At 45.6% G+C, this 23,706-nt stretch overlaps 1 protein-coding gene across 1 annotated transcript in view; it reads right to left on the bottom strand.

Annotated features, from left to right (window-relative positions):
- Positions 1-23,706, bottom strand: part of kmt2a (lysine (K)-specific methyltransferase 2A) — a 40,395-nt gene that overhangs the window by 5,710 nt on the left and 10,979 nt on the right. Inside the window, exons 3-30 of the mRNA XM_080460340.1 lie at positions 20,237-23,589; positions 19,488-19,665; positions 18,074-18,302; positions 17,266-17,957; positions 17,086-17,159; positions 16,707-16,946; positions 16,440-16,586; positions 14,387-14,485; positions 13,956-14,076; positions 13,757-13,870; positions 13,365-13,549; positions 12,995-13,171; positions 11,844-11,954; positions 11,549-11,622; positions 9,187-9,398; positions 8,939-9,033; positions 8,707-8,844; positions 8,455-8,613; positions 8,154-8,265; positions 7,991-8,069; positions 7,674-7,834; positions 7,424-7,570; positions 4,646-7,310; positions 1,298-3,931; positions 975-1,043; positions 665-891; positions 434-508; positions 128-302 (exon numbers count right to left, since the gene is read on the bottom strand). Coding sequence (XP_080316466.1) covers positions 128-302; positions 434-508; positions 665-891; positions 975-1,043; positions 1,298-3,931; positions 4,646-7,310; positions 7,424-7,570; positions 7,674-7,834; positions 7,991-8,069; positions 8,154-8,265; positions 8,455-8,613; positions 8,707-8,844; positions 8,939-9,033; positions 9,187-9,398; positions 11,549-11,622; positions 11,844-11,954; positions 12,995-13,171; positions 13,365-13,549; positions 13,757-13,870; positions 13,956-14,076; positions 14,387-14,485; positions 16,440-16,586; positions 16,707-16,946; positions 17,086-17,159; positions 17,266-17,957; positions 18,074-18,302; positions 19,488-19,665; positions 20,237-23,589 — 12,742 coding nt within the window. The remainder of the gene's footprint in view (positions 1-127; positions 303-433; positions 509-664; positions 892-974; positions 1,044-1,297; positions 3,932-4,645; positions 7,311-7,423; positions 7,571-7,673; positions 7,835-7,990; positions 8,070-8,153; positions 8,266-8,454; positions 8,614-8,706; positions 8,845-8,938; positions 9,034-9,186; positions 9,399-11,548; positions 11,623-11,843; positions 11,955-12,994; positions 13,172-13,364; positions 13,550-13,756; positions 13,871-13,955; positions 14,077-14,386; positions 14,486-16,439; positions 16,587-16,706; positions 16,947-17,085; positions 17,160-17,265; positions 17,958-18,073; positions 18,303-19,487; positions 19,666-20,236; positions 23,590-23,706) is intronic.

The raw sequence follows: 23,706 nt of genomic DNA on the forward strand, positions 1-23,706 counted from the left end.
CTTTGGATCATTAGAAATGGGACATCTTGAATCACTGACTGTGTGTTTGGCCGTACACACAGCAGGAGTCCACACGCTACAACGTGGTGTGTAATGCACAAGCGTGTGTGGGACTGTTCTTTCCAACCTGTGGTGGGTTTCTGCACGAGCTGAGCCGTGGGGGTTGATGGGAGGTTCGTCCGTTTCCTCGGGCTTGTGGAAGCGGAAACGGTAGCTCCGACAGTGTCTGGAGCCGTAGAGCTGCTCCAACAGGAAGACCACCGCTTCGTGCACGACTCCCAGCATCCTCAGTCCGTTGACACCTGGGAGGAACCGAGACAGACAACCACAAAGTGTCACCACTCTCATACCCGAGTATGATATATATATATTTCAGTATAGCAAGTTATTTTAAATGATTTTGTGTGTTTTTGATATTTGGATAACGCCTTACCTTCAAAGGAGAGCTCTTTGAGTCGTGCGTTGGATCGAGCTTCCTGCACCTTGTCAGTCAGAGATTTCCAGGCCTCTGTAGAGAGAGGGGTAGTATTTTAAACCCAGTTTACTATACTTCTATTACTGTTAACAGTTTAATGGCCTTAAATATACTTCATTTGTTTTCACAGTATATAATATTAATATTACAGGCTGCGGGGTTTCATACAGATGAGTGTTTCTCTCTCACCTTCAATACTCTCACAGCGGATGTGGAAGCCGTCTTCACTGCAGATTTCAAAGATGATGCCCTTTTTGGGCTTACTATCCAGAGCCAAATCCCTGCTGTTCCCATCCTGGTCAGGTGGTGACGCCACAGAAAGAGATCCTGCTCCTCCAGTGGCAGATGTTTTGTCTTTTCCCACTAATTTACCCGATAGAACAGACCCTTCAGGGGTCTTCTTTTTACCGAGCACACTAGAAAAGATGTGAAACAAGCATTAGAAGTCTTAATCTTATAATTTGTCTGAAAAGAATTGACGAAGACTGTCATTCCATACCTTTTGTTTGAGACCTTATCTTGAGGCTTGCCCATATCCATTGGTTCTGGGGAGCTCAGCTTTTTCAAACTGTTTTGAAAAACATAATTGGCAAGTTTTATAATGAGATTGCAACTTGATAACAGCACTTTACAGTTATTTGAATTGATGTTAGTACAGGTGACATATGTAACTTCTCTGTGTCTGAGCTAGTGTAAAGCAAGCAAAAAAGTATTAATAATTCTAAATCAAGTTTAAACAAGGGTATGTTGGAGGATAAGCAAATATGCAAAAATACAGTCTGTAAAACAACTGAAGTGGCCAAAAGAGAAATGCTTCCCCACCTAGGGTTTGAGGATGGGTGCAGTCCTGCAGGATTGCTGTGATGCTCATGGACTTGAGAGGGCTTCAGCTTCTTCCCACCACTCACATCTGAACTCTGTCTGCTTCTCTTTGCTTTGTGTTTGCCTTTCTCTGTTCCTGGCGCAGATGTGGTGGAGCTAGGTGGTCTGTGCCCTGATGACCGGGAAAGAGGATTTGTTCTGCTGCTCTGGGAGTGTGCAGAGGTTGATGTTTGAGTGAACACTCCAACAACACGTCCTTTGGCAGGGCTGAGACGGGTAGATGGGCTGGGAGCTAAAGTAACTGTGTTAGTTGGACCAGGGTCCACTTTCTGGACTCTATTAACAGACTGCTGCTGTAAGTGGACATTACTGCCTTCTGTCTCTGCTTGCTGGTTGACAGCCATGCTGATAGTCTGCTGGGAGGGCAGTACGCAGATGCTGCTGGCTATGGATGTTTGAACAGACGAGCTAAGCTGTGACATCAGAGGAGCGCCTCCTGCTGATTGGAGGACCATTGGCTGATCTGACAGGCCCAAGCCATGTGGACCTGCCTTAAAAAGGAGGTTGCTAATTGGCCCTGTGATCTCAGTAGAGCTGAGGACAGGAGTGGAGAGAGAGACTGATCCTGGTGCAAGTAGGCCAGCAGCGCCACTAGGGGGCACAGACACAACATTCAACACAGACTGAGTAGGGTTGAGGCCAGAGACTGTGCAAGGCAGCAGATGAGTAGAAGAATCATGACTTATGATACCAGGTTGGGCTGAACCGGGAAACCTCTGCTGAAGGAGAGTAGTAGGATCCAAGTACATTACCCCTCCTGGCTTTCTCTTGATAATATTAGGAACTTTGCGTTGGGAAGAGGAGAGGGTGCTTAACTCAACCAGACCACCAGGTTGGCCAGGGATGTTTGCAGTAATCTGAGGTGAAGACAGGTTGATGAGTGTCATGTTGGGGGGTGCGACTTCAGATGGAGCCAGAGTGGGCTGGCTACGGGAGCGGGCCAACCTTTTGTTTTTTCTTGGCAGCAAACGAGAAATGGGCCTCTTCTTGCCATGAGCAGAGGCAAGGACTGTCGCGGAGGAAGTGAGGGAGGAAGAACTAGAAACTATGGCAACACTGGGACCTAATTCATGCGGTCGGCCCGCCTCTGAAACAAGAATCTGTGGCTGGTCGTGGGGCTGAGTGGGCAAACCAATAAGAAGCCCTGAAGTGGTGCTGGGGATTCCTGCCTGGAAGCCTGTTTGGGCGGATCCAGTGAAAGTGTGAATCTGAGTGGGGTGAGACATTGTGCCCAGGACTTTACCTCCAGCAGGAAATATTGACTGGGCTGACGATATTCCTGCATTCAGCCCAGTGGTGAGTGTCATGGAGCTGAGCACCGCCGGAGAGCTGGTATCCATCACTCCTGTGGCACTGATTTTTTGAGTGACGCCATTAGGGACAGTTTGAAGAACATACAGTGGTTGGAACTGCTGATTGACCACAATGAGCTTGTCAGGACCTGGTTTGATGACTGCTGGGCTGGAAACTTGAGTCTGCGATGGTCCGGAGACTGGTACTGGACTGGGACAGCCCGAAGTTGCAGCTGATGCTGGGATGAACTTCTGACCCTGCAGAGGCAGAGATGGAGAGCTCGGCAAACCAGGAGTACCAGAACTCCTGGTAACGTCTTGGCTGGCTGCAGGTTCAACCACTTGGCCAATGGCAGGGCTGGGATTAAACTGTTCCGGAGTCATGTGACCTTCTGTGACCTGTGTGTCTCTGTTTCCCAAAGTTGAAGCCTCGTGCTGGTTCTCTGACGGTGACACACCGGGACCTGTTTGTTTCTTGTCCCCACTCTTTTCTCCACTGATGGCCTCAGGATCCGAGTTCATTCCCAGCATGCTTCGGTCAGCGGTATTTGAGATGAGACTCCCAGCATTGTGGTTTTGATTTGTGTTGACGGTTGGACTGCGTGTGGTCAGGACTGAGAGGTCAGAGGGCAGCTCCAGAGGAAGATATGGCTCCTCTACAGATATGGAGCTGTTCACACTGCTCTCTACAACCCCTCCACTTTCAGCACTGGGCAATGGCTGGGAGAAGTCGTCAAACAAAATGTCTTTACGCCTGTTGACGTCCACCCCAACATAGCCCTCATCTAGCAGCAGCTCTGAGGAGGAAGGTTCAGACTGTTGACCCAGAGCATTCAAAGACATAGACGGTGTGTTTAGGACGAACTCCATGATATCCGATGGCAAAATATTTCCACAGTCGTCGCTGTTGTTGTTGTCCGAGTCTGATTTGAGCAGGTCTGTGCTGAGGGACAGCTGGGCCTCGAGAGGATCCTGACCTTGACTCTGTTGCTGAGACTTTACTCCACCTCCACCAGGAAGACAATTTTCCTTTTGGTTCTTCCGGCTCTCTCGCGTGTTTCCACTCACTGCTCCGCTGCTGTTGTCGGTCTCCTTACTCACTTCATGGGAGTCGGATTTCTCGGTGTGTCTTTCTCTGCCCCTTCTCTTGGGAGCGCTTTTATGTGGAGTAGATGAGGAGGTGGCTGTCGTGGTCGTGGTGCTGGTGGTGCAGATACTGGTGTCGCTTTCTGAGCCATCGTCAACTCCGTCCAGCTGGCCAATATCTTGCTTGCCTATAGTCCTGTTGAAGATAGCAGAGCCAACAGGTCAGTGATGGCAAAAGACATTACTCAATTAAAACATCACATTAGCATTATTGTGGTTAATCATCGTAGTATCCTTAAATATTTCAAGGAATAAAACACAAATGAAGACCCAGCTACATGATCAGCAACTTTTTGCTGTGTGTTTGATTTTCTATTAACATGAACTCTTTTTATACATCCACTTATTTCATTAAAATAAGTAAATAGTTATAAGAAAAATGTACAATCAATAACAACACAACTTTAAAACAGATGTCTTTTATTGATAAAAGAAAAGTTTTCTTTTTAACAAATAACTGCTATATATGTGACTAGTGGGTAAAGAAGTGTCATCCTTTTAGTTTTTGCCCTCATTCCACTGACAGGAATTATCTTTAATTAAATTCCCTACAGATCTCTTGAATAAAATTGGAATAAGACCAGAGCCAACACCAGAAATCTTTCACCATATTGCCTCCTTCTGGTACCAAACCATAACGCTCCCTTGTTAAGAAAACAGCTGCTAACTACAGATGATGTGGACTGAATGTACCATGAGCTGAAAATGGTTTAATGACGATTCAATTATAATATCAAATAGAATGTCAGTGTTTTTAAGAAGTGCAATTCAGTACTACCGATTATTAAAATCAGAGATATCAAATAAATATATTTGAGTTAAAACCTGTGACTGTAATGTGTGTACTCACAAGGCACTCAGCATGTCCTCTTCACTTTTTTCTTGAGACCTCTGTTGTTGTTGCTCTTCGTCTTTCAGGAAGCGTTGAAGTTGGGATCCACGTCCCAGGCACTGGTCTAACCCTTCTATAGATGGAAGGCCCTCACTGGGGTTAATTATTGTTCTGGTGAAGTTGTAATAGTAAGGGTCTTTCCCTCTGTGTTTCATTCCACTGTCATCATCTTCTCCGCTGTCCCCTGACGAAGATGTCGTGCTCATGTCGTCTGCCCCGTCTACTTGGCCCTCGGCTGACTTTTTGCGCCCACTTGTCCTTCTCTTCACCAAAGTCCCTGGTCCATCCCCGCTGCCGTAGAAAGGTAGATCCTCTTCGCCATATGAGCGGACCCCATAGAAGGGCGTGAGGCCAAAAAACATGTTGGAGCGAGCACGGGCGCTGCGCCGAGGGTAGCGCCGCTTGGCTGACCCCGATCCATCACTGTCATCCTCATGATGTTTATCCTCAATACTTCTGTCATGTTCGTCCTCTGGGCCATCACCCTCGTCCTCAGTGCCATGAGCTAGGAGGCTGTGGTGGTCTCGGAGATCAGTGCACGAGTGCTGTTTGTGTGGATGATGTTCTTCTGGCTGCGTCTGAGTGTCGGATTCAGAGCTGTCACTGCTGCTGGCAGAGGGCGAGGAAAAGAGAGCAGTGTGGGCAGGACGCCGGGACCCCTGGCTGACAGTGGATGGAGGGACAGTGGATGCAGTGGTTGTGGGTACGGCTGAGGAAGAAAGCCCACCAACAGTGCTGGTCCCATTGGGGTCTGTCTTGATATCAGCCTTAAGGGGATTTGCTGTGAGGGATTTAACGGGTTGTTTTTTCTCCCTGGAGGACAATGGCAGCTGGTTAGATGTCTGTTTGGTGTGCAGCTGAGAAGAGGCCTTCAGTCCTTTCTCTGGGGCTAAACCAGCCTGTTGTAAACTGTCCAGACTGGAGCTGTTCTTCCTTGCGGAACACAAGAGGTTCTCTCTGCTCTTTGAGGACGACCTGTCCCCTCCCTGGTTCTCATGTTTCTCCCCCGGAGCTTTCACGTGAGCTTTGATGCTGTTTCCAAGCATAGGGGCTTTGCTGTTGCTGCTGTTGTGAGAGCTGGGGTTTGTGGCATGTGTGCTAATGCTGCCAGTAGCCTTATTGTTATTGTTAAGACGAGGGATTTTGTTGCTGATGTTGCTATTTTGAAGGGTCTTTTCTCTATCACGGTCTTTGGAAACATCTCTGCTGCCTGCTGTCTTAACTTTGGGGTGTTTGTCTTTGGCAGCTGAGGCTGAAGTTGAAGAAGAGAGGTGAACAGACCCTCTTTTTCCAACATCATTGTCCCCCGATGTCCTCAACGACCACATGGACTTTGGAGTCGGTGCTGTGGCTGCAACTGATGAGTAATCATTTGATTTCCGTGTATTAGACTTATGAAATGAAGGCTGCGGTGAGCCAGATTTCCCAACAATAAAGTCTTTATGATGTGAAGATGGTATTAAACTCCCTGTGCCACCACTACTCTCCTTCCCTGAGCTGGGCTTGTCCTTGCACTGCATCATGTTGGAGGTGGGAGTGGTCCGGTGGTGAGGCAACAAACTGAGACTTGCAGAAACATCATGCTGGTCTTTGCTCCCATGCTTCCCTTGCTTATCTGCCTGTTTGCTGCCACCACTTCTCTGATGACCTGTGAGAACGGCAGTTCCTACAGGAGGAGATGATTGGCCTGAGCCAGCAGGTGTCAGTCTTGAACTCTTGCCCTCACCTCCAGTATGCTTCGACGAATTGCTAGGGTTACTGTCCTTCCCTGAGCCTGAGTCTTTGTTTCTGTCTGTGCTTCTATAACTGGAATCTCTTGAAAGAGGTCGAACTTTGTCAGAATCTCTGCTAGACAGTTTGTCCTTACTATGGCCTGAGTCTTTTCCCATTTCCCTGCTATATTGCCGATGCCGCTCAACGTCCCTCAGTCCTGTATCTTTACTGAGTGACCTAGATTTGTCCACATCCCTATAGCTGGGATCTCTAGAGGATGATTTACTCTTATCTGTTTCCCTTGTGCTCGACTCTCTGCTTGCATGTCTCCTTTTGTCAGAGTCTCTGCTTGCTTGTCTCCCCTTCTCTGAATCTCTTAACGGATCTCTACTGAGTGTTCTTCCCCTCTCGGATTCTTTCAAACCTGAGTCTTTACTCAGTGATCTCCTCTTGTCTGTCTCTTTGGCTGATATATCGCCCTTGTCAGAGTCTTTTTCTCTTGCTGATCTATTCTTGTCAGAGTCCTTAGAAGCTTGGTCTCGACTTGACATTCTCCCCTTGTCGGCTTCTCTTAACCCTTGTTCTCTAGAAAACTGCTGCCTATTTCTATCTGTGGAAAACAGTCTCCCCCTTTCATCATCTCTCTGCGCTGTACACTTTGAGTCTTTGCTGGGATGTTTGGACTTTTCGGGGTCTCGGGCAGGGGACGGGATGAGGGGTGGGGGGGACGTGAGGGGCCGTGACAAAATCTGTGGCAAGGAGGTTACTCCTCTCTGTCTGTTGAGCTGGTGGGGTGGAGGCGAAAGAGAAGGGGAGCTGTGACGGCGGGAGTCGATATTCCGCATGCCAGAGTTTACGAGCGAGTCACCCACTGTCACAATCTCATGGCTTTGGGGCTGAGAGGTACCCCCTGGAGAAAAAAAAGAAATTTAATACAAATTAGGATGACTTTACAAAACAATTTTAAGAAAGGTACAAAACTGTGTCATCACGTTTAGCCAAAAGATGGAGCACTACTATTACCTGGAGATGGCATGGGCTTGGGGCCCAGAGAGCGCTGACATGGGGGGTAGCTGGGGTGTCGGTTCCTGGTGTAAACCCTGAGCTTAGGGGTGTTGGCGGGTGAAAGGGTGTCAGAGCGTCTTGGTGATTCAAATGGATCAGGAAAGTCTAAATATAAAAACAGGTGATCTTGAGTTTTTTTGAATAGATAATAATCTCATTGATGGTACCGATTGTAGCATATCAAAACTCTGTAAGGCCAGCACGTTACCGGTTAGGGGAGGTGGACTGTGTGCTATCGTGCGATTCTCCTCAGGACCCATCATGTTCTTCATTTCCGACTCAGCCACAGGAGGGTGACAAACTAGGATCCTGCATGTGTATACACAGCGCTTCCGAGCGTCCAACGTACTCCAATACACTCTTGAGCACCTGGAGAGAAACGAGTTACCTTAGATTGGCTTGTCTTAGTTGGCAATTTTGGTTTCTTCAGGCCCAAAACAAATTTGCTTTAGTTGTAGAGGGAATAGAGAAGCTTAAAAATAGAAACAGCAAAACACCTTTTAAATGGAGAAAATAATAACTTACTGGTATCCCACAGGAAAGAGTTTGCGTTTGCAGTCTGAAAGTTCAGTCAGGATTCCCAGACAGTCAATGGTCAAGGAGCCTGGAACAGTGATGATAGAATCAACATTTAAATGATGCTGGTCATTAATTCTACTGACCACCATTCACGAGCGAGTGAACTTACCAATCATCATGTGAACATTTTCAGGTTCAAGTCCTGCCAGCCACTTCCTCCTGAGACTAATCCCCTCCAAGTCTACGAGAATCCTGCGGGTCACCTCAAATCCCGACACCACCTAAAGAGAGAGTACACAAGTAAAAATGAATAACATCAAGTGACACTTTCTGAAAGGGTTTATTGCATGAGACACTTGCATAGATTTTAAAGATGAACCAAGTTTCAAGCTCCTGGGTCTATTTTGCCCCAAGGTGCTCTCTAAATGTACTAATGACTATTTAATTATACAGCAAAAAAGAGTCATTACTTCTCCTTTGATCAGGTCCCGGTGCTTTGGGCAGTAGACTTTCTTATCTTCCAGGAAGACACAGTGGCATTGGCGAGCACACATAAAGTGGTAGTTACTGGTGCAAGAAGTGAGGCAGCAGCCAACTGTGGCCCCTTGCTTTTGACACTTCTCACAGCGCTGAACAGAAAACAACAGATTTTAGGACTCTGTGCGGAAAAATAGCATACGTAAAAGAAAGGAGCAGGTGAACGGAAAAGTGTTGGGCCTTACCAGCTGTTTTCCCCTGAGAACGGCCATGTGAACGTTTTTCAAGGAGCCGTCATCATCTTCAAACACCTCAGCAGACCACAGAGCGCAGTTCACATGGGCCCACTCATTCTGACCGATGTACAAGAGCCTGCCACCCTCCTGAAACCAAAAATTAAAAACAAACAGTGGTGTTGTAAGTCACACACACATCCATCTTCCTGAGTGTTAAAGTTGAGAACCGCTATTGACTCACGTTAGTGTTCTCGTCTCCATATTTGAGACACAGAACACAGTGTCTGTTATCAGTAACGCCTGGTGGAGGAGGGAGCTCAGGGCTGTCTTCACGATCTGCAGAGAAAACATGAAACCAAATTTTGAGTTTGCCTTTAAATAAATCAACAGCACTGGCTTGATGTACAGCGATATATATATATATATATATATATATATATATATATATATATATATATATATAAGTTAAATATATGTGGTCCGTCTTACCAGGTAGGAGTGGGGGCGGTGGGGGTAAAGAATGAGGCAACGGTGGAGGTGAAGCTGGAGAATCTGGTTCACCGGGCGTCTTGGGCCGGGGCGCTGGGATAATCTTCTTCATGAACTGGGGGTGCTCAGCACGGGAAAGCTCCTGTCTCTCCTGCCACTGAGCATAGTTGTGATCCAGGGACGGAGGCAGCACAGCGTTGGGGAGGAGCCCACTGCTGGGAGACAACGGCACACAAACACAGACGCTATCAACTGACGACCTTTTAATAGCAAATGTATTTGGGCAAAATGTTTAGTTGTGGTTGTCCCGCAGCGAACGCCCTGGTGCAAACAACAGAGCAATACCAGAGCACTTGGACACACGCAAATCACTAAGAGGGTTTACAACTTGAATGACGCCAAACAACTTGAAACGACTCTGCCATCAAACCACAGACATAGGTGGAATCAAAACAACCTGTGTTTTTCTCAAAGCCAGTTCAGGAATATGAATGATGCGGAAGTTTCTAAAAAGTTCAGAAAGTTTGGTCAACATTAATTAACATCTTGAATTTTGCTCAGAACCTCAAATTTGTCAGTACATCAGGGAGGTGGCATGCAACCTGGGGCACTCCTGTGTGGCTGTTTTGTGTGACATTTGTGGAGTTCACATTGTTGTACCATACTCTACCCGCAACACTCAACTGGGCCTTAAAACTGCAGGTGTGAAAGCCTTGAATCACTGATAATAGACATCAGAGCACAGATCAATCCAGAGATGGGTACCGGATCCAGTGCATGGATCACTGGCTTCCTTTGCATGAAATGCTGATACATAATGCAATAATTTATACTGACACGTAAGCCACAAATAGGCCACAAATGTGAATCAAAGGACCTCAAAGTGAAATGTGACACTTGTGGTTTGAATCCCACAAAGCCTGGAGTGGAGGCAGAATAAATGGTCTGGGAAAGCTGACAGCTAATTATGAACTCACAGGGTGAATAGTGAACGGGTGAAAATGAGAGAGTGCGAACAAGGCAGTCTCAGGAAAGCTCCAGTAGGGAATCTACAAATATCCAATTTCTAATACCTAAATCTGCCAAAACAACAGTTGGGAGACCAGTGAGGTTTAAGTTATTGACTGTTTAGCCATTCACAATGATTTTAACCAGAAGGCTTCATCTTGCAAAGAAGAGGTCGTATATAGATGCAATCTAATAATACGCGATTCCCTTCTGGGCCACAGCGAGCTGAAAATGAACTGGGGAATAAGGAAAACTGGGATGAAATGAAATCCAAACTTGATCTTTACATTTTTGTCATGCAGGAAAGAATGTTGTGCAGTTATAATCCTCAATCCAACAAGTATGGGGCAGCATTCCTTCACCAAATTTACAGAAAGTCGTTACCAAATGACAGGATGCGACACAATGACACGTGAACTTGTCCCAAATTTTTAGAAATATTTACTCTCATCATATTAAAATTTGTTAATATATTTATTAAATAAATGTTAAATTCATACATCAAATGCTTACATTTCTAAATGTTTTAATATCTGATATATTGTTGATGTGAATCTAAGTTTCATCTTTATATTATCTTAAACTTATAAAATTATGACTGGCAACACTGATGAGCCAAGTGAGAAACTGTATCTAAGCCTGATTAGCTGTCAACTAGTCAGTGTTGATTAACTATTTTTCTCAATAAAGACCACATATATTTTAATAATCACACTGTTCTGGGTTTTCTGTTTTTTGTTTTAATCTTTTTTCCCTTGAGAAGGCATTTTTTATTGTGATCGCCACAACGTCACGTCACACTACGTCACGTCACACTACGTCCAACAAAGTCTGACTATTATCTGTCTGGTATTTTCCCTACATATCACAGTCCAGTCAGCCCACACATTTTTAAAAATATTAGTTCACTGCTTTCTGGTTGCTTCCGATAGGAAGATGATGATACAGCTTCTTCAAGAGAAACCACATCTTAGTCTTTATTTCAATAATTATAGAGCAGTAGTTCTTAAAAAGTGCTGTTCCCCAGGGTTTTGGGACAGCTCACATTACAGAAGTATTAAAGTCAAAATTTCTTCTCTGTAATTACAAACATAACTTGAACTACAAGTTTAGAAAATAATGGTACGTCACACTCTTCACAATAATATTAAGACTGACAAAACCGCCTGCTGGGAGGCTCTGATTCAACGCTAACTTCCAGGTTTTATGATTCCACTTTTAAGCATTAAAAACAACAATAGTAATAAAATCATGACATCTTCGGGTTTTTACGTCTCTTATGTAACTGTAATGAGTTTCTCAGATCACACACTGGACACCATGTAATCATATCACCTCATGTATTTGCACTCACTTGGCAGAAACTTTCTGTCTTTCCCAGAACCTGGACTCTTTCACTTTGAACCACGGGAAGATTCGGTCCATTTGCTGTAGCAGAAAAAAATACATGTTTAATGAAGTTTCCACATTGGTTCATTCAAGCACCCACATAGAGCTGAATGTGAGAAATATACTGTCACATGACTTTTTCAACTTTAAACTGTAGTAATGATAAATAATCTCTATCATCACTGTGAACAACGCTAAGTGTGAGTTTGCACTGTACTTCTCCTGTTTCTCTAGTGGTGCTGTTGATTCGGGATTCTTACCCGAATGAAGAAAGACTTCACCATGCTGTTGGCTTTCCTGCTTTCAGGCTGGCCTCCGTCACCATTGATGGCTGTCTGAATGATTCGCACCATGTCGTCACTGAACTCCAGCTGGGGGATAAATGATCGACACAGACGAGGCACACATGCAGAGGGAGATTGTTAAAACTGTAAAGTGCTGATGGGGGGGGGGGGGGGGGGTGGCATACTGATGCTGTCTGTACTGTCAGATGGAATAGGACACGCAGGGATTAAAAATGCTTTACTAATATATGTCCACAGTTTGAATGATTCATTTTATAGTTTGAGTTGGCTAATGCTCAGAAATTACAATTTAATCACTGCGTCTATCATGCATACAAAAGAGCAGCAAACCTTGGATTTGGGTTTCCTTTAGGCATAAATATATACTGTTGACTGATGTTACACAAATATGCGAGATATTGCATTAGGCATATAAATGAATTATGCATGGATGTTGGTTTCCATGCATTCTCAATAAAGCCACAGAGAAGAAAGGGGGATAAGTGGAGGGAAAGAGAATTTATGATGATAGTCTTTGGAACATTGATTAAAATGTATGTCTATGTCAGTGAGCCTCTGGATCGTCATATTATTTGGAGTTAACTACATTGTAACATTATGATCCTCTAAAAGCATTTAACAGGTGAGAAAGTTGTTAAAATTATGATAGAAGTACTTAGTAGTTGCTGCTTCAAAGTGCTTCCTTGTTTTTAAGGCCTTGTTAATTTTTTGGGTTGATTTATATTCAAGTACCAATTTGGATAAATTCTTCTAAGAATGGCGACAGGTGGTCATCTCATTATCGTCCCTGTGTTTTCTACGAGTACACATCTCTCGAATGGACTCAGGTTACAGGACCCGACAGACCCATCATCTTGCATTTGATGGATTACTTTCTGTTCATGTTGAATCCTGGAATTAACATTCACTACTATGAACCTGGATCAAGTTATCGGAACAAACCTTTCATGAAGTTTATTCACTTATAATCTATTTTCCCATGGTTAACTTGGATAGATAACTATCGTACTCTCATTAATGTCCAGTGAATACGTTCACACACTTAATTTAACTGTGCACTTTAGAATTATCACAGTAAACAGCAGTGATACTCCAAAAATACTGACCAATGAAGTGTAACGGCCTTGGTCCATCTTCTTCTCAATAGACTCCAGGTCTGGAGGGGAGTCACTGGGAGGTGTGGGAGGGACTTCAGTCAGGACGGGAGGATCTGGGCCTTCTGGGGAACGACGCGATGGAAGACTCTCCTCCGTCTCTGGATTAAGCTCTGGAGGCTTCACCGCCTGTTGCAGAACAAAAGGTTGATTTGTTCATCGAAAAACCTGTCTATCTCACAATATTCAAAAGGACGTCAAGTCTGCTATTGATAAAACAAAATCATACGCCAAAACCTCCATTAGTAAATAAAACAAACAAATGGTATCAATATGGCAGCACTGACAGAGAATGGTTACAGTTTGAACGTGTGCCTCTGACCTGTCTGTAGCGTAGCAGGTGCGTTGATGTGCGGGAGTTGAGCAGTGCAGTAAGAACATGGCGAATGCAACTCTGAAGCTTCCTCTCCAGGGCTGTCCTCCACTCAGCTGGATGGCGCTCGGTACATTTGGAACACATGTAGGCAACACTCTCTGGCAGCTTCGACAGCAGCTCATACATTTCATCTGAAGAGCGGGGAAATGACAGGTCATTATTGCTCCCAATACTACCATTATTGTCTTTCAGCATCTCATTGACATGACGGTACATGCAGGACTGCCTGTCTATCATCTGCTCAGTGACAAATGACAAATGAACTGCAACACGCTGCTGGAAACTAAACTCAAGAAACATCCGGCTTCTTCTGTGAGGCTATTCTTTGTCCTACTAACCTGTAAGATTTTCACACTTGGCATGAACCCAGTGGTTGCAGCGGCCGCACTCCATCATCTTGCTGTCGTAGTCGTCATCGTCATAGCACTTGTTACACAGCGGGCAGAAGTTCCCTGAAAGCAAGGATGAGGAAAAGATGTTTTGATCACTCGGTACAGCAGTGCAGTGCATTCGCATTTTGTTGTGCTTCTTGCTCACCTTTAGCAAAAAGTTTGGCACAGTCATGACACATGGAGAAATCATGCGACCATTGGGCGTCCCAGGACTTCCCAGGTTTTGTGGCTCCACAGCTCTTACAGCGCACACACTTGGTGCAAACCTAAGAAAAAAAGGGACACACAGAGAAAATTGTGACTACATGGCAGAAACTTGCCAAGAACATACACGCAAGTTGTTTAAAGAAAAGAAATGGCGTTAAAGTGGAGCAGAAGTAAAATGTTTTCATATATACAGCCTGTGAGAGGGCACACTGATGTAAGTAGCACTTTCTCAAGAGGCTCGGAAATGTGTGAACAAAGGGAGGTGTAGGAGAGACATGTGTGAACATAATGTACTGACAGAGCTGTGAAAATTACATAAAGGTGAGAGGGTGGAAGTATGTAACAGGGAACAGTGGTGCAAATTCATACCCAGACTCGCTTCTTCTTGGTGGGTCTGGTAGGGTGATTGGGACCCAGGCACTCCGGGTGATAGCTGTTGCGGCACTTATCACACTCTAGCAGCTGCTGCTGCTGCAGTTGCAAAGACCAAACGTGAGATGCAGTTGTGTTAATCCCCAAAAAATGTCCAATGCATGCCAAACACAGTGTTGCTTAAATAAACGAGCTGTATACACTGACAGCCATAACAATATGACCACCCGTTAATATGTGCTTTAAAAACAGCCCTGACCCATCGAGGCATGGACTCAACTAGACCTCTGAATGTGCACTGTGGTATTTGACATAAAGATGTTAGCCGCAGGTTCTTAAAGTTTTGGAAGTTGTGAGGTGGGTCTTCTTGGTTCTGGGGAAATTGGGATTGCGTCAACACCTAAAAATCCTGCTCCTCAAACCATTCCTGAACCATTTTGCCTTCATGGCATCCTGCTGAAAGAGGTCACTGCTCTCCGGACACACCATTTCCATAAAAGAATTACATAGTCTGCAACAATGTTCAAATAGTAACATCCACACTGGGTGGTAGAAACCAAGGTTTCTCAGCAAACCGTTACCCAGGGCATCACGCCACCTCCACAAACACCTCCTGTTGCCATGTCTTCCCAAGGTAAACCATGCACCTGCTCATTTTTATGATGAAGAAGAAATCCAGACTCACCACAACCAAGCCCATCTCCTATTGCTCTCTAGCTCCAGTTGAGCTCATGCACCCTAATCCTTCTGCAGCTGTGCAGCCCCATACCGAACAAACAGTTACCAGAACCAGCATACACTTCTGCAGCAGCTTGAACTACAGTGTCTCTTCTGCTAAACAGGACCACACAGGGAAGTCTTCACTAGCCATGTGCAGCAGTCAGCCCTGGCTGCCTATATTGCTGTCCACATTTTTTGCACTTCATTGTACAGTGGTCATAATGCTGTGGCTGATCAATGTGCGCGTCACCTGGTTTTGAGCTACATAGTTAGCTTTCAACCGCAGTGCTCAGTATCATTTTAATATTTGAATTAATTAAGATGGACAGAACATCACAGTATATTCATAAGACGATCAGGGTATCTTATGGATTTTATGCAGATTTAACTACACTGCTCACTTTGGTTTATGGTTGGCACAGATTTCAGTGGTGGATGAACATCATTATCAAAGTGATGAAGCTATAATGTGCACAGTATAAATCTTTATTTTCCAGGGTGTTGAGACAGCCTCTTAAATGGAAACGGAAGTCAAGTTTTTTTAACAGTCCTGGGTAAACACAATTAGGCATGGTAACATTTTCAGAACACACTTAATACGCTGCAGTGCCTTCTTGTTATTGCTCTGCTGCCATTCATAAAATCTAACAATAAAATGTCATGGACAACTTAACAACTGTTTCACGAGACTTCCACTGGATATCTGTCCGGTAATTACACATTGCATAGAGTAAAAGGTGCTGTAAGTAGAATCTTTATGATCCACAGCACAAAAAGTCTGCGATATAATAATATATATCTACAGCAGTCTGAGCTGCCAGAAGTCTCACCAGGAGCTACAATCTCAGGCTTTAAGTCCCTCTCCATTGTGAAATCAGAGTGCCAGACACATGGTGGTGTTGAGGCAGCTCCTTTGTCGGAGATAAAAGCCAATCAGAGTAATGATTTGCACTGTGCTCTTTGGGGGAGACATTTTTTGGGGAGAACTACTTGTGTCTAATCCATTTCCTTAGCTTCCCCCAAACTTCCGCCACTAAATTACCAACAAGTTGATACTGCTTACTAACATCTACAGACACTTGATTGTGTCATTTTCTTCAACTGTATTCATACAGCATTTGAAAAATGACACATGTTAAAGACACCGAGTACATTGTACCCAGGGCTGGAGGTAAAGAATAAAAGTATGGCATGATTAAATGCAGTCTTCTGGCAAGACAAGCAAGGTTTCCTTACAGTGAAGATTCCCAGTCTAAGCATATTGTCAGTCCGAACTAAGATCTTTTAATGTACAGCATAAAAACACAGCAAATCAAACTGAATGTCTTACTTTAGTTTTCTGATGCTGGCGCCCACAGGCCTGGCAGTATCTGCATCTTCGACAACACCAGTTTTCAAACTGCTCCTGGAGAGGGCGCTCTGACTCCCCCAGGCAAAAGAGATGAAACGGTTCACAGCATACCTGACAGAAGACAAACTATAGACAAAGAAAGAGGAAAAAAAGGGAGAAAGATGACAGAATGTAAGTTCATTTGTTGCTTTGACAAAAGGAAAGTGAGAAACAAAAGCTTTTAACAAAGCAGCCATTTATTTTCACCTCAACATTTCCACTGCTTGCACATAAGAAGCAGAGCACCCTGGGCGTGACAGGCACAGAAGTGAGCAGACTGAGGCCACCAGCCTCCCACACTTTCTCCACATCATGGTCCCTTTTGAAATCCACTCTGATACGATGCACTCCGTCGCAGGGCGCTCTAGACTTCACCTGGCCCCTAGTCGAGGGAGTGCTTAGCCAGTTTAAAGTACTGCTGCTGGGGAGTTTAGTGGTCAGCGGCTTCTCGCGTTTATCAAACAGGAAGTGGGAAACAAGAGAACAATGAAAATCATGTCAGTGCAATAAAGCATAAAATGTGGTCAAAGACAAGGCGATAACAAATGGAGACTAACGAGGTCCATCTTTGACAGGGACCTCTTACCTTGTCTTTTGGTCTTTGCTTCGGAGACAGTGGAAGAGGGCGTGATGTTGGCTTCTTCATCTGTTTTGAATCAACTTTAAAAAGGGGAAAGGACATGATTTTCAAGTCAGGTATAAACCAGGTGTAAACTGTGCATTAGTGTCAAATAAACCCTGGACCAACATAAGAGCAGCTTCCTACCAGTATCTGAAACTGTTGCGGTGGAGCTCTGTTGTAGAGATGAGTGGGGCTGGGGTTTCTTCTTGGGGTCACTCACACAAATCTTGGGAGAGGCATCTTTTTTTGACGGTGCCTGACTAGAAAGTGGCCGTTGTTGCTGTTGTGACGTCTGGTGAGACTGCATGGAGTGCGAGGGCGAGTTTTGGCCTGACGATGACGCCGAGGAGGACGAGGAAGAGGATGAAGAAGATGACGACGTGGAAGAGGATGAGGTGGACGAGGAAGCTGGTGTCGATTGCTGTGGTTTTTGCAACTTTTTCGGAGCCATGCTGCTCGTGCTCGAGAGCTGTTTGGGATCTGGTGTCAGGGCAGGAGACGGAGCCCGGGCTGGGACTGTGCTGGGAACCTCAGGGGGTTCGGGTGGGTCAGGGGACGATGCAAGCGTTGGAGATGATTGCTTTGATAGTGGCTGCTGCTTTGACTTTTCCTCTCCCGGTTTTAAAGGAGGAGTTTCACTCTTTTTACGGGCCGGCTCCTCCTTAGGTGGGGCTGGAGAAGATTTGGGTCCAGACTCCGAGTGTGGTCCTTTTGCCAGATTGACGCTGTCCTTCTTTTCAGACAGCCTGTTCTTTTTCTTGTCCTTCTTCCCTTTCCCTTGCTTTTGAATGAACATCTTTGAGGGCATCCATTGCAAGTTCTGACACTTTCTCATCCTGCAAATAAGACATACATCAAGTTAGCATTTTCTTTTCTGAAATGCATCAGGCTCTTACTTACAGTGGAAGTACAATGATGAGCTGAAACACACAGCTCATTAGATTTGACTCACTTGCAGCACTGCTTCTTAATGTTTCGTCCTCCAAACTTGGGTTTGTCGAGACAGTTGGTACACTCGCCACAATCCTCTGGGACCTGACAGCCCGAGCACTGACCACAACGCCGTGACCGACGCCCCTTCTTGGGAGGAGCTTCCTGAACAGCCTTTTGTCGTGTCTCCCGCGGCTTTAAGGGAGGGGACTGAGGCTCTGCCTCTTCGGAGCCTGCTACTGACGACTTGTCTGTGAAAAAGAGCCATCACATTTTGATGTCATAAATATTGGCACAGACCAGAAAAGAATGATTGACACCGCAGGGTGTAATCTTGTGATCCTTTGTATAACAAATTGAATACGATGCTTGGCAACAAACTAACACTCTCAGGCAATGATTGAACCGATGTAAATCTGCAATCGTGACTTGTCTGCAAAAAAATTCAATTAGCAAAATGTACAGTTTGTGTTTTTATTCAGTCATAGTCAATAATAAGTATTTAAGAATTTTGGGGGTAATTATTGACTTTGTGAAATTGTTTTAGATATATTTCAAGGCAAACAAATGTTTGTTCAGACCTGAATAGGCAGTCATGGGAAATGCTAATTGGAACTGTACTCCAAGCTTAATATTTGCATATGTCCTTTGTTTTATTTTTTGTTTGGAACATGTGAGCTACTCATGTTACAGCAGAATACAGCATGAGTTTAGCTTTTCCCATACGCATTTCAGCAGACTACAATATATTACATTTGACACAAGTGTTTATATTTAAAATACGCTTTATACAGAATTGAGCATGTTACTCAAGCTTGTAACTGTTTCACCCTTGTTGTGTTGCTGTGCTCATTATGTTCGATAAATCACTTTGTAAGCATGTTTTAAAATAGGCTACATAAATTAAAAGAATACAAATTTCATCATTAGTGTTACCATTCTGTTTCCCTTCTGTAATTTGTGTGTTACTTGAGGAGTATTTTCAGGTCAATACAGTTTGGGAAAAATTCAAGATGATTATTCGTCTTTACACTGTATGTTTAAAACCATCTTTGGTCATTTTTAATTCTTCTTAACAGGTGTCTTTATTCCAGTACAGCAAAATCAATACTAAAACAATATAAAAAAAAGTTGAGTCAAAAACCAGGTGAGAAGGCCGGTTAACCTTTTAAGCTAAAACAGTATTGTGAGATGAGTGTGTTTGCGCGTACGTGCATTTGTAAATACAAATGCATCTTTCCCTTAAAAGGTACGTTAGAGCAACACAGGCTTTCATAGCCTCTGCATCATCATGCATCAGGAGCGAGATTATTACATGGGATTCAGTAAATTATAGTAAACTGTTATTTTATGTGATTCATTACATTCTGTAGTCAGTCCCATAGACAGTAAACCCATAAGCAAGTCATATTAGGAGTAAGAAAAGTATTCCTCACCATCATTTCCCATGGAAGATAGAATTTTCTCTCTCTCCTCCCAGGGCAAGGCACTAAGTGTGGGCATGTCATCAGGGAACACTGCCCGATTACGGCCGAGAGCCACAGCTGCACGACGGCATACATGCTTGATGCGTGGACCACGGACTGATGCTTCTGACGAGTCACTTTCTTGACCCTGCTCACAGACCCCCCCCCCAAAAATGACAAAAATATTTAAAAAAACATCTTAATAATAACAAATACAGGGGGACTCATGAACCACCACAAATGTACAATGTTCAGGTGTTGACTATGTCCTTAAGATTTATGTGTATTGAGCCCAAACAACTTCTATTACAGATCAAAATGCAATAATAAAGAAGATGGTTAAGTGGTAAAAGAGGAAGGTAGCAGAAGCTGTCAATGAGCAGTGCCTGTCTGTACACAATTGATCTTTAGATTAACAGCAGAAGAACAGAAAATATTCTGTTGAAGAAACAATACTTTCCAAAGCAGAGTCAATGCTGCTTTCTGCATAATGTATGAAGCAAACAGAATTCCCCTTAAGTAACACCCTCTGTGGGACTTTCCTCTTATCAAATTTCAGTCTGAGTACAAACACAGGTTTCTATTTATAGCAAACATTCACAGCATCATGTCAAATTCACTTGCTTGCGGCTATATGATGAGAATGAGAGAACCAAGAACGTCTTTTTATGTTCAGACTTCAAATCTGTAAAGCCAAGGCATGAATGGGAAAGACTGACCTGAACCTTTGTCTGATCAGCAGGCTTCATCTTATTCTTCTTAATCTCGTAGAGCTGGGCTTTTGCTTTCTTCAGCAGTCCAACTACCCGCTTATCAGTCACAGGATGTTTCTCTGCTTGTGACAACATTGATCCAAGAGAGGAGACAGGTAGCTGTTGTCTACCTGGCTGCGCAGGAAGGCTTGTTGTCTGTTGAGTGGGAGTGCTTCGTCTTTCCTTTTCCCCGTCCTCTGTTTCTACACCTTTCTCAGTGGGTCGGACTTTCTTAGGCAGACGTCCCTTAGCAATGGACGTGGGAACAGTGGAGTGAAGCCCACGTGGGTCCGAGGAAGCAGTGTCAGAAACCATGTCAGCTGATGTTGATTTTTTTCTCCCTGGAGTCTTTTTTGAAGCAAGAGACGAGAGAGGACTTTCAGAGTCTCTCCCATCCACAGTAAACAAGCTGGAAGGCGCAGTGGGAGAAGCGTCTGGTGTAGAAACCTTACTTTTCTTCTCCAAATCTTTCCTCCCTTCCCTCTTATTTTCCTTCTCTTTCTCTCGGTTTTTCTCAGAATCCCTTTCTTTTTCCTTCGGAGCAGGTTCCTGGGGAGCTGACAGGCTTTTTTCTTTACCTCCTTTCCCAGCTCCTCGCCCTGTGTCCTGGGCACCGGAAGGAAAAAGAGGGAAATGTGGGGAAGAAGTGGATGATGGAGTTGACAAGGGAGGTGGGTTGCCAGCAGCCCCTTTTCGACTACTATCAGGTGTTGCTTGTGAGGCTAGACCCCGAGATACTGTTGAAAAGGTGCTGAAGGGAGCAGGCGTTAAGGCACTAGTGGCGACTGGACTTGCAGAAACCCCTGGCATGGAGCTGGGGTTACTAGTGGACGCAGAGCTTGTCAGCACAGATATCTCAGAGGCGCCTTTCCCCACAGACATCTGACCCCCCATTTGGCTGCTGCGTCTGGTCATTGAGTGGGATGGAGACCGTGGATTTCCTCGAAGTCCTGTGGAGACCAGTCGTTTTCTGCGACGCGGGGCTCTGCTGGAGCTTGAGGCTGTCTGGTGTGGGGATAGAGAACCAACGCTGCTCCCAGAAGATGACTGTAAGGTAACAGACTCAAATATCCGAGAGTGAGCCTCGCTGGGTGTAAAGCGTGGAGCACGGAGCAACGGACTGCGCTTCTGGACTGGCGTGTCAAAACGGGACGATGACGGATGTTGGTGATGGGTGTGGGGGTGAAGAGGGGCAAACAGACGAGTCCCTGTCGCCGCTCCACTGCCTGGTGCAGGAAATGCAACTGGAGCAGCTCCACCTGCTCCGCTAACACCTTGGGGCAGCAACCCCACATCTTCAGGTGTGAGAGGGGGAGGGCGAAAATTGTCGAATATGGGCTTGCGAATGAGACCTTCCTTGGCATATTTAGCAGAAGAGAAGTATTGGTGCTTCGGGTGGGACAGTGATGTCCAGCGAAAGGTGGGCTCTCTCAAAATTGAGCGACTTCGTTTATCTGACAAGCTGGACAGCACTGAGGGTCCAGACAGGAATGGCGGGATGGGGTGAGGCATCCACGAGGACTGAGGGTGGTGTTCACTGACAGCAGCTGCACTGGAGGAACCTGACTGGGGAAGTTGTGGTGGGGTGAGGAGAGGGGGAGGTGGAGGTGAAGATGAGGAAGAGGCTGTGGATGAAGCTTGCTGGGAATTTACATGTGTGGAGGAAGGCATCAGCACTCCTGTTGGTGGGCTGATGATTGGTTTTTTGGGCCCGGCGGTGAGAACCTCTCTCACCCTCTGTTTCTGACTCCCACGACCAACTCCCTGTCCTCTTCGGCCTCGTCGACTCCTCTCTGCCAAGACATGCTCTGGCTCTGGTTCAGATGGGGGAGAGGGAGGCCGTGAGCCATGTAACAGGTTAGTCTCCCTCTCCCCTTGTGAGGACGGAGAGTGATCTTCTGGCTCTGACAAAGCCTGTGTGCCCTCAGAGGCCTGGGAGTCACATGATGAGTCATCCAGGCTTGGGGTGCTGGACCTGGAAGACTCTGCAGAAGAGAGCTGGGAGGAATGCTGCGACATAGCACTTGAGCCGCATGATGGCGCGCTACTGCTAAATCGCCCATTGGGCGCGTTGTTGGTGTTGCTGTTAAGCAGACTGGCTGCTGTGGATGGAACGGAGGGGATAGGGGCAGGAGATGGAGGTGGGGGCAGCAAGTCAACTGAAGCAGTGGTACCAGTGCTAGTGACAGATGTTGTAGTGGGAACAACAGGAGAGGGCAAAGAGGAGGTGGTTGGGGTGGGTTGGGCAGATGTGGAAACAGTTGAGGGAGTCGTTTCAAACCGTGCCATCTTAGTATGGGGTGGTGGAGCTCCAAAACTGCCCTCATCTTCAATGAAGCGCTTGGGGGTTTTGATGATGCGAAGAGAAACAGTGCTGACCACAGGCATGATGAACTGCCGGATGTTCTTCAGTGGGGTCTTCCTGATTCCAGTTTCAATGGATGCTACCCCACTGCCTCCAATGGAACCAGCCTCTTTCTCCATTCGCTTTTGCGCTCCTTTCTTAGCTCGCTGCAGCAGCTGTTTAGCTATGGTTGCATCAGTGCGTTTAGAAGGGGGAACGATTCTGACCGGCTTTCTATGTCGTGGACTTTTTCTCAGGACCACAGTCCTGCCTTGCTTGGAGGGAGACGGGGAAGCAGGTGGATTGGAAGAGTCCTGGTCCTCAGCGCCATCCACGTTCCTCAGCATGGACCGCTGAGGTGTGTGTGCTTCTGTGCTTTTGTCCCCGCCTCTGACTTTAAAGGCCTTGTGTTTCCCTTCCCCACATTCAACGGAGGTAGAAAGCTGTGCAGCTGCCGCGGCTGCTTCAGCTTTGAGCCGCTCAGCTGAAGGAGGCCGGCCACGCCTGCGTCTGGGTACACCCGGCAAAATCTTGAGGTGTGACTTGAGAGGGGCGAGTTTAGTCTCTGTCAGTCGCTTCAGGTTGGTAACTTTGGATTTGGGAAGCTTCGCCTCAGTGTCATGTGTCTGGTTAGAGCCCACTGGCAGCCTCTTGGTGCCCTTTCTGTCCTTTTCCTCCTCTGTGTCCATACCCAATTCAAGCCCGGCCTGCCGACTGTCGTCACCTGCTGCATGGCTGCTAGTACTCCAAGCTTTTTTACTGCTTGAAGATGGTGGTCGGCCTCTTCTCTTTTCCCCAGTGCCAGGTGGCCTTCCAGGAAGCCTTTTCACTTTCTCTGCTGGCCTTTCAGAGCCCTCGAGTTTTTCTTGTGTTGGGGATGGAAGGGACGAGGGGGAAATTAAACTTGCAGCAGCTTTCTGGGCAGTGAGTATCCGTGGGGGACGGCCTCTGGGCTTTTTCTCCTGTATCGGTGGACCTGTGGATGATAAAAAGAGCTAAATCAAAGCAATAAAATACCATGAAGTCGTATGCATCTGAAGACAACCATGTGTTCTTTATAGAGCTTAGTGAATATTTATTTTAGATCATTTAC

This window comes from Lipophrys pholis (assembly GCF_963383615.2).
Source record: "Lipophrys pholis genome assembly, chromosome: 3".
Lineage (NCBI taxonomy): Eukaryota > Metazoa > Chordata > Actinopteri > Blenniiformes > Blenniidae > Lipophrys > Lipophrys pholis.